Raw genomic sequence first — 11,199 nt, 5'->3', positions numbered from 1 at the left:
GAGAGACTCCAGGGATGAGAACACACACACACACCGAGCGGCCACTCTGTAAGGGCATAGCAAGAAGGCCGCCATCTTCGAGCCAAGAACAGTGACTTCAGAAGAAATCAAGCTTGAAGACACCTCAATCTTGGACTTTCAGCCTCTAGAACTATGAGATAATAAATTTCTGTTGTTTAAGCCATGCAGTCTATGGTATTTTGTTATGGCAACCCTAGTAAACTAATACAAATTTTCATAACTTTTATGCCCAGAATCAAGACTCTGTTCTGGAGGGTACACAGAATGTCCAAAAAATGCTAAGCATGGATGGATGAACCTCCAAGTGCAGTAGGGTTGAGTCATGGAAGGACCTGGGGGAGACAGAAGAGCGTGAGACAGTAGCCCAGATTGGGTTAAAACAGCTGCAATATATGTACCTTTCCTTTCCCTTCTCATGATCAACACAAAATGCAGGATTGTTCTTGCTCCAAATCTGAGATCAAAAGTAGCTTTTTTGACTTTTTCTTCCTTCTCAGGTTATGTTTTGATATTCAATACAATTTTACTTGTTTAAAAATGTTGTGGCAGGAGGAAGACCACAGATTTCTCTCTGAAGGCAAATTCTTCATATACAAAGAATACCTGTGCTGATAAAATAGGTAATGAGACTGAATTTTTGACAAACAGAAAAATATATCAAAAACACGCAGTCAAGTGAGATTTCTGCTAGCCACAGGGAGCTACATTTGCAACCAGATTCTAAAGTTAAGGGATTATTTTTTTGCTTTGCTTTGATTTCAATAAACATGCCAACTCATATGTATAGATGAATGCCTCTTTCAAAATTCTGGGAGGTTCTACGCTTATTCTAACTGTGTCACTGTTTTCAAATAATTTCTTGAATTGCTTTAAGGGTCTGTGAGATGGTCTTCTGAAAGCTCTCAATGGTGACTCGTGAAGGTAGATTTGACTTTCAAAAACAACCCAGGGTCCTTCTGGGTCAACTCTGGTTAACTAGGGGGACCAGTCAAACTGTAATGTCAAGAGGATCAGCCCTAAAGCTTTCAGGCTGATTCTTCTGGAGTGAATCATTCTCAACCTCAGAAGACAGTTTCCAAAGGCAAACCTCAGATATGTAGTAAACATATTACAGGCATGACAACAAGGGCAGGGGATGTGACTGCTCTGAAGGAAACCCCAATCATTTGGATATGCAAGTTTTTTAGTGGTTTCCTTTACCAGAATATTTCCTCAGGTCTAGATCTCCTTTACTTCATGAGACCACAGATTCCAGAAATCCAAGGATGTCACTGCCTTAGTTAACTTTTCATCTCCAACCTGGGTACTTGGTCTGTGTCCAAGACATAGCTGATGGAAAGATCAATATGGGGGAAGAATAGCTAAGATGCCTGTGGCTTGCACTATGTGATTCAAAGGGCAAATCTAGGACCCAGAAAGAAGCTCTGGAGACATAAATATCTGCTCCTAGTAAGAAATACATTGTCAGCAGCTGGAGCTGTCCAGCAATGGAGTTTGCTCTGGAATTGGAAATGGTGAACTTCCACCCAGAGCGCAGAGTTCAAGGCAAAGACTACTTGTTACAGGAACCTTTAGAGGTTTCTCCTGCAATGAGGAGCTATGCAGTGTCCACCAAGGATTAGCCCCTGAGTCCTACCTGCACAATACCTGACAATTGGTGGGCCCTGAAAAAATACTGGAATGGAACGAATGAGGCATGCAGTGAATCTTGTGAAGAGGCAGGGACTCAATCAACCTCAAGGAAGGTCGGGAGGAGTGCAATGAAAAGACCCAGGGAGCCATGAGGTAGGACTTTCCTCGAGTTTTTGGTACCATAGGAGAGAAGCTGCTCTGGGTATCTGAAACCTCACGTGTTTACGAAAGGCTGCGGTCTACGGAGGGTCGCACCGAGTCGGGCACGACTGAGCACGCAAGCACTCCAATACTTTTAAAGGGGGGAGGAGTGGAGGGAGGAGATAGACCACATGCTCACCCTTCTTAAATTCCTCCAGCACTGTGTCCAGCCGGGTATCGTTGAAGACGCAGTGCAGGGGCCGGTTGTAGAAGCGGGTGACGGTGAGGAGCGGCGTGCAGTCGTCGGGGTCCACGAAGGCCAAGTCCTTGACAAACAGAATGTCCACAATGTTGTGCCGCTGGTCGCCCTCGTATACGGGGATGCGCGTGTAGCCGCTGCGCAGGATCTCGGAGACTGTCGCAAAATCCAGCACCGCGTCGGAGCGCAGCATGAAGCAGTCCCCGAGGGGGGTCAACACCTCCTCCACCACTTTGGTGCGCAGCTCCAGGGCGCCCTGGATGATGTTGAGCTCCTCTTTCACCAGGTCGCTGTAAGGGTCCGCGGCTCGCAGCGTCTCCAGCAGTTTCTCCCGCGTGTAGAAGGTGCTGATCTCCTGGCGCAGCGCCCAGTCGAGCAGGCGGCCCAGTGGGTAGCACACGGGGAAGGCGGCCGCCATCAGAAGCCGGGTCAGGCACACGCTGTGCGAGGCGATGGCCAGCCCGTGCCGCGAACACACTGAGTAGGGGCAGATCTCGGCGCCCAGGAACACCGCGCCGGTGCACACGAGCGCCGGCAGCCAAGGGAAGTGAATTCCCGCGTCGCTGTAGTCCTCCCCCTTGCCCCCGAAGCCCGGCGGAAGCGAGGCGTACAGCCAGCCCGCCAGGGCTGCGTTGGCTCCGGCTTGGCCCAGGAGCAGGGTGCAGAGCAGATGGGTCCCCCTGCCGCGCACAGCCTGCACTCGGCGCGCCTGCTCCTGCTCGGCGGCCGAGCCGCTGTTCCGCAGCACCCGTAACTCCACCGGGTCCAGCGAGAGCAGGCTCAGGCGTAGGCCGCTGAACAGGGCAGACAGGGCGAGCAGCAGGAGTGCTCCAAGCGCCCGCAGCCAAGCGGGGGTCAGCAGGTCCCCGCCGGGGCCGTACAACCGCGGGCGGACGCGCAGCAGGAAGCCGCCGGCGGCGCCGTGGTGGTGCCAGGCGCGCCCGTCCCAGGCGCACAGGGAGAAGAGCTTCCCGCCACCGCCCGCGCCGCCTCGCTCCGCCTCGCCCTTGCGGAGTTCCCGCACCCGCACCTGGACTAGGGCTGAGCCCGCCACGCCTCCGGGGCGCAGGGGCCCCAGGACCTCCACGTCCGATGCCCAGTCGCTCTGCTCGCGGCAGCGCTGCGGCCCCGGGGGGCGCGTGGGCACAGCGCTGGGCGCCGCGCCACTCCCTCCCGGAGGCTCCTCGATAAACACGAGCCGCGGAGCCCAGTCGCCGGTGCTGTTCTCCCCCGGGGTAAAGGTGGGTGCGGGTACCGGCGCCGCGGGCGCCGCGGGCCCGGGCTGGAAATAGACACGCAGGAGGAAGCTGGTGCCTTCGGCGGCGCGCAGGGTGCCCCCCTCTAGGGACACGCGGCCTCCGGCGGTGTCCTCGGGCCGCAGGCCCAGTAGCCAGGCGGCGGCGGCCGGGGGCCGAGGGGATAGGGAAAAGAAGAGCAGAAGCACAGCGCCCCGGCTGCAGCAGTCTCGGAGCCTGACACCCACCGCTGCAGCGGCCGCCGCCATCCTGCACCCGGCGCGGCTGCACGTGATACTGCAGAAAGCCGAACAAGAGCTGGAGGGAGGAGGAGCCGAAGCCGGGAACCCGGCCCCGGGCAGGTCACCACGTGTACGCCCCCCCGCGCGCGTGAGCCGGAGGCCGTGGGGGTTCAGACCCAGCCCGGGCCGTGGGTCCCCACGGGAAGCTGGAGATGGTCATACATCATTGCACTGTGACCCCGACCCACTTGAGTACCCAGAGTCGCAGCCTAGGGAAAGCTGCTCTTGAAGCATGGCCTCCTACTAGAGCATTAGGGCGCCCCGGGCGAGCTCCTACCAGGCAGTAATTTCCTGCTGGTCCTTCCACTTCACCATTGGCCAGGGAAATTTCCCAGCATTTCGCCTCTCCTCCTGCCTCTTGCGTTCCCCCTCCTGGTCAAAAGATATTCTGGAGACAAGTCTTGATTCTGTGTTTCCTCTCAATTTCAGCTGACCTTTCATGTTTTAAAAATTTACAGATTACTTAGGTTAAATCCTTTTTAAGATCCCAATGTCCATTGATTGGAAATTGTGGAATGAAGCTGTGATTCCACTGCGTGATGGAATACTATGCAGCAGGAAAAATAATGATGTGGCTCCACGTGTTTGTGATATGGAAATACCTCCAAAGTAATCGTTGAAAATATCAAGGTGCAGAACAGTGTGTGTCATATGCTACTGTTTGTATTAAAAATATGTAAGTATAAATGTTTATGTACACACATGCATATATAAAATAACAGATTTAATATGCAGAGGATACACAAGAAATCTGTAACAGTGTTCAACTCAGGGGAGTAAGCCTATAATACAATGCCAAAAGCAGGAAATTGGCACTGAAGAATTTTGTCTCATTTTACCACATGTATAGATTTATATAACCATTGCTGAATCAAAATGCAGAACTATTCTATCACCATAAAGAGATGGGAACGAGACTTTTTACTGAATTCCTTGTATTGTTTGAACTTACCATGGGCTTGTTACCTTATTTTACTTTTATGCATTTTGAAAAAAATTATATAGTAAAATTCATCTCCTGGTGTACTATTCTATGAGTTTTGACATATGTTCATATAATGACCACAATAAATACTAGTGTCATGGGGACTTCCTGGTGGTCCAGTGGCTAAGAATCTGCCTTGTAATGCAGGGGACATGGTTCTAAGATCCCACATGCTGCGGAGCAACTAAACTAGCATTCTTTAGCTACTGACCCTGTGCACTCTGGGGCCCACTGGGTGCAACAAAATATCCCACATGAGAACAAGTGGCAACTAAGACCCGAGGCAGCCAAATAAATAAATATTTAAGAAAAAAAAAAGTGCCATCATCCTCCAACTTTCACTCTTTTTCTTTGTGGTTAACTCTGCCCTCCCCCCACCCCACTTCTGTTTATCATCTAGCAGCTACTGATCTGATTTGTTATCTCCTATAGTTTTATTTTCCAGAATGTCATATTAATGAAATAATACAGAATATGGCCTTCTGGCTCTAGCTTCCTATACTTACTTAGCAATATGCAGTTGAGAGTCACCCATGTTGCTGTGTTTATCAATAGGTCATTCCTCTTTATAGCTGGGTAGTATTCTATTACATTGCAGAAGGAAATGGCAAACCACTCAAGTATTCTTGCCTGGAGAATCCCATGAACAGAGGAGCCTGGTGGGCTACTGTTCATGGGGTCACAAAGAGTCAGAAAGGACTGAATAACTAACCACATTCTATTACATAGATGTATCACAGTTTATCCATTTACCAGTTAAAAAACATTTGAGTTAGTTCCAGCTTTTGGCAGTTGTGAATAAAGCTGCTACAAATGTTTGCATGCAAATGTTTGTGTGAACATATGTTATCATTTCTCTTGGGTAAATTTACCACAGGTCTGTATTACCTTTTAAAATATAAAAGTAACAATACTTTGGCATACTACCTTTGGCACCTCTGACTACTTTAAAAAAATCATATGTGAAATATTATATTTCATCAAATTTCAAAGATATTGATTGAGAAAGACTTGCAAACGATGAAGCTCAATATGGTGCAGACTCAACATTACCTTCTTTTCATAACAAACGCTTATCATCCAGAGTGGAAATAACCCCCCTCCTTCCTTGTCTGTGACTACATAGGCCTTAGTGGGCTGCTGCTCACATTCTGGTCTCATAGGCTGCCTTTCACACTGCAGGGAGGGAGTGTGAAGCAAAGCTGCCATTGCCTTAAAATACATAGATCCTGTGCGCTACAAGCTGCCTCTTGCATGGGCTGCTTAGGAGACTGAAGAAACGTTTAATCTGGAGAAGGAACATTGAAGCATTTATTGAAAATGTAGGGGAAAGCGTGCAGGTGTCAGGCTTGTGATTGTTTAAGTTGACAAAAAACACATTCTCACTTTCATCCTCACACTTAGATCTTCCTCCTCTCTCAGCACAAAGGTACCTGTTATCATAAGGGTTCTCCCACCTCTTTTAGGTCACAGGACTTTATCATCATTATGATACCACCTGACACCTTTAGCAAGCTTTAGAGTTACAAAGGGATTCCATATCTATTATCTCACACACACACACATACATGCACACAGCCTTGTGAAGTAGATGTAATTGTACCCATTTTACAGATCGGGTGAAATGACTGGTAAAACTTCTTTGAATTTTAAGTTGATGCTCCCTCGCTCCATAGGGCTGACATGTGCCAAAATAGAAGCTATCAAAAATATTCAATTAGGAATTAAAAAACCTAAATATCTAATATCAAGTATTCCATTCCCATTGAATATAAAGTTTTAATACAGAAAAGCTTACATAAAAATAAACCTAACCCCACCAAGCAGAGATAAACATAAATATTTTGACACATTTCCTTTTTTATTTTCCACATAGATAACCGGGAAGAACACATACATCTATAATTGAATATATATTATGCATACAATTTTAGTCTGCTTCTATCATTTAACATATCAAGAACATTTTCCCTAACGTAATAAAAATTATTTGATAAGCATATTTTTTTATATTAACAAGTGTTAGGCTTCGGAAAGTCAACTCACGACTCTGGACCCATTTCCTTATCTGTGAAATGAAAGACAGTTTTAAGGTCCTTATTCTTTCATGAATCAGTGAGTATGGACTAATGTACACCAGGTGAAGATAATCTAAAGAGACTGAGTACTTTTCCTTTTCTGAACAAGAGGTTCTGGAAAAGTACTGGGTTTCCAAAGCTTTACTGTAGCTGAAACGATTCCTGGGGACAGATTCAGGCAGTGTGATTCTAGGAAGAAAGAGCTGCCAAAAACAGTTCTCTAGAATCTGGATGTTGACTATCTTTCTAGCCTACAAAGTGGGCAAATCCTCAGTTCCCAGAGAGACGGAGGAAATGATACTTGCCTTTAACCTCATGACTAAGATATTTCAGAATATATGTATTAAAATGCTTTTATTTACTTCATTACTTGTTCACTCATTCAATAAATACTTGTTAATATTCAATAATCCTTGCCATCACTGAGTTTAGATTCCCCTAAGAAAGACAGATGTGAACCAGAAATTGCTTACCTATCTATGAAAGAGATGTTCAAAGTGCATGCAAGTATATAACCTAGGACAAAGAGGAAAGCCTGGGCAGATTATACCCAAAATGAAATAAAATGAAAGTGGAAGAATTTAAATATTAGGAAGAACATGAAACATATATTTTGTATCTTCTTTTTTGTAACACTTTTAAAACTATGACAATGTATTAATAATATCCCTAAGAATGGCCGCAAAGAGTTGGACATGACTGAGCGACTGAACTGAACTGACTGAACTGAAGAATATAATCTGTTGACATTTATCAAGTGCTTACCCTGTGCCAAGTACATTATCCCTTTTAATTCTCACAACAGATGAGACAACCTAGCCTCAGATTGGGTAACTTTGCAAAATTCCTGTTGCTGGTGGGTAGTGGTGCTCAGTTGGATACACAGTTTGAGTTCAGAGAGTACAGCTTAAAAAGTTAAGAAAACAATACCAGTTAACCCTTACTATGTATTAGGCATAAACTAACTCATTTAATTCTCAGAAGAACCTTTGGAAGTAAGTGTTATAATTATTTCCACTTTATACGAGGAAGCTAAACTACAGAGAGATTAAATACCATGTTAGCCAAGATTATACAATCAAGGGCAGAGTTTAGATTCTCTGTTTGAATCTGTTAGATTCAAGCCACTGTACCACACAATTTTACACAATACGCTACTACAGCTACCTGTCATATCTTTGCCCATTTACATACACCATCTTACATAGTCACACATATATTTCTACAACTATAGTATTCTGTTTCTTTTCATTCATCATTATAACATGGTTTCCCTTATTAAAACTAATTGTAAACATGTTTTTCCTTTTTCCTCCCCACCTCCAAGTCCTTATGTGCTCAATCATGTCTGACTCTTTGCCACCCCATGAACCGTAGCCCGCCAGACTCCTCGGTCTGTGGGATTTCCCAGACAAGAATACTGGAGTGGGTTGCCATTTCCTCCTGCATCCCACCTCCGTATTCTGTTGTTATTGTTGATTCTTTGCTGGTTTTACCACAGGCACAGAGGATTGAGTAAGTCATCTTTCTCAGTTCATGGGCTTTGGAAAGTCCTCCTCCACTCCATCCTAAAAGTTCCCTGGTGGCTCAGTGGTAAAGAATCTGCCTGCCAATGCAGGAGACGTGAGTTCAATCTGTGTGTCCGGAAGATGCCCTGGAGAAGGAAATGAAAATGCACTCCAGTATTCTTGCCTGGGAAATCCCATGGACCAAGGAGCCTAGGGGGCTATAGTCTATGGGGTTGGCAAAGAGCTGGACATGATTTAGCAACTTAACAACAACAACACTACATCCTAATCCCAATCCATCTCCTCCTGCTTCAGGCAGCCATTCCAACTTTTTAAATATGTCCTTAAAACAAGTATAAAATATTGTTTGGGGCTTCCTTGGTCGTCCAGTGATTGAGAATCCATCTGCCAATGCAGGAGACACCGGTTCAATCCCTGCTCCAGGAAGATCCCACATGCCATGGACAGAGCAACTAAGCCTGTGTGTCACAACGACTAAAGCAGCACTCTAGAGCCCATGCTTCACAACAAGAGAAGCCACTGCGGTAAGAAGCCCGTGTACCAGAGCTAGAGAGTAACCCCTGCTCTTTGCAACTAGGGAAAGCCCTTGAGCAACGATGAAGACCTAGTATAGCCATAACTAAATAAATCTTTTAGAAAATATTGGTGTGTTTTTTTCTTTTATTATAGTATGTTTCCCATACCATAAAATTCACCCTTTTAGGATATACAATTCCGTGGTTTTTAGTATATTCATAAAGCTGTGGAATCGTCATCACTACCTAATTCCAGAATGTTTTCAGAAACCTCCCCAAAGAGACCCTTATTTATTAGATGCTTCTCTCGCCCTGACCCAGCCTTTAGCAACCACTGGTCCACTTTCTGCCTGAGCTTTTAATTTTCATTAGAAGTGCTGTAGAACTTGTTCTGCTTATCACGTTTTCGCTCAACACTACATTTGTAAAGTCTGTCCGTGTTGCTGAATTATGACTGATATGATGATTCTCAATGCTCTTCCACACTGCATTGCTACAACATTAATTTCATTCTAATGTCCCTTAGAGAGGGACACTTAGATTGCCGTCAATTTTTATCTACCACCAACAATACCACAGTGACATCCTTACCATTGCCTTCTGGATCAGTGGGGGTTTCCTCTGATATGTACCCACTCTGGGACTGTTGGGTCACAGTGTACATAGACTCGGTTTTACTCAGTACAGCCAGATTGCCCTTAACCAGTAACGTCTGAAGTTTTCTGTTTTCCTACATCTTCAGTTCAGTTCAGTTCAGTCGCTCAGTCGTGTCTGACTCTTTGTGACCCCATGAATCGCAGCACACCAGGCCTCCCTGTCCATCACCAACTCCCGGAGTTCACTCAGACTCGCATCCATCGAAGCTATCCAGCCATCTCATCCTCTGTCGTCCCCTTCTCCTCCTGCCCCAAATCCCTCCCAGCATCAAAGTCTTTTCCAATGAGTCAACTCTTCACATGAGGTGGCCAAAGTACTGGAGTTTCAGCTTTAGCATCATTCCTTCCAAAGAAATCCCAGGGCTGATCTCCTTCAGAATGCACTGGTTGGATCTCCTTGCAGTCCAAGGGACTCTCAAGAGTCTTCTCCAACACCATAGTTCAAACGCATCAATTCTTCGGCACTCAGCTTTCTTCACAGTCCAAATCTCACATCTATACATGACTACTAGAAAAACCATAGCCTTGACTAGACGGACCTTAGTCAGCAAAGTAATGTCTCTGCTTTTGAATATACTATCTAGGTTGGCCATAACTTTTCTTCCAAGGAGTAAGCATCTTTTAATTTCATGGCTGCAGGCACCATCTGCAGTCCTACATCTTAGCCTACACTTAGTATCATTCACTTTTCAAATCTGGCCAAGCTAATGGGCATAAAGTGCTTTTTCATGAAACAACAGCAACAACAACAAAAACTTGCCTGTCTCTTATTTCTAACAACTTTAAGCATCTCTTTATATACTTGTTAGCCTTTCAGTGTGAAATTGAATGGATTGGGGCTGAAGTTTGTTCTAGGACATATTTTCAACAGTGCTTCATATCTGAAAACACTAACTCACGCTTTACTTGGCTTGAAGCCCTGCACCAACCCAGACAGAAGCATGGAGAGGAAGCTTCCTGATAGAGCAGGGGTAAAACAGCCTGGATTTGTTAATATGTACAATAAACAGTTAATTGGGTGCACAGCATTTCTCAGATAGAGGCATTTCTAAGAGTTAATAAGAGAAGCCCCTTCCCAGGGCAATGAGAGTTTTATCCCCCTAAAAGGTCAAGAGCTTTTGAGCGGAATGATTACTCTTCAGCATCTGGGCAGTCAGAAGCTTAACTCATTAGTCAGCTAATCAGTTCATTCAACACCTAAATCAAGTAATACAGTGGTGGGGTACCAGCCTAGGTCACAAAGAGTTGGAGCCAGGGGCAATAACCTCCAGTCAAACAGAAAAAAATATTAATAGTATTAAAAAATATTAACAACATTTTCTTTACTGAGTGGGGATGGGGATTGAAAGTTACTTATATGTGATTAGCTTGATGTTGCTTTCCAGGATAACCTGGTTCTCAGATGGGCAGGAGAGAAAGTAAATCTTATTAAGATAGTTTTTAATGCACTCAAACATTAATTTTTTCATAGCTCAATGATTCTCAAATTTTTCATGCATAAAAATCTCTTGGGAGGTTTTTTTTTTTTTTTTTTACAGGTTCTAGAAGAATAGATCGGAGAAGGCAATGGCACAGCACTCCAGTATTCTTGCCTGGAAAATCCCATGGATAGAGGAGCCTGGTAGGCTGCAGTCCATGAGGTCGCAGTGTTGAACATGACTGAGCGACTTCACTTACACTTTTCACTTTCATGCAATGGAGAAGGAAATGGCAACCCAGTCCAGTGTTTTTGCCTGGAGAATCCCAGGGACGGGGGAGCCTGGTGGGCTGCCGTCTATGGGGTCGCACAGAGTCGACATGACTGAAGTGACTTAGCAGGAGCAGCAGAAGGGTAGGAAACTATTAA

General features: G+C 45.3%; 1 protein-coding gene across 1 annotated transcript in view; it reads right to left on the bottom strand.

Moving 5' to 3' along the window:
• CNNM1 (cyclin and CBS domain divalent metal cation transport mediator 1) overlaps positions 1-3,557 on the bottom strand; it is a 66,718-nt gene extending 63,161 nt beyond the window's left edge. The window contains exon 1 of the mRNA XM_052660971.1: positions 1,994-3,557. Within this exon, the coding sequence (XP_052516931.1) occupies positions 1,994-3,557 (1,564 nt within the window). The remainder of the gene's footprint in view (positions 1-1,993) is intronic.
• Positions 3,558-11,199: the final 7,642 nt, after the last annotated feature.

This window comes from Budorcas taxicolor, chromosome 23, assembly GCF_023091745.1.
Source record: "Budorcas taxicolor isolate Tak-1 chromosome 23, Takin1.1, whole genome shotgun sequence".
Classification (NCBI taxonomy): domain Eukaryota; kingdom Metazoa; phylum Chordata; class Mammalia; order Artiodactyla; family Bovidae; genus Budorcas; species Budorcas taxicolor.
The sequence above is the reverse complement of the archived record's forward strand: the minus strand, read 5'-3'. Positions and strand labels throughout refer to the sequence as shown.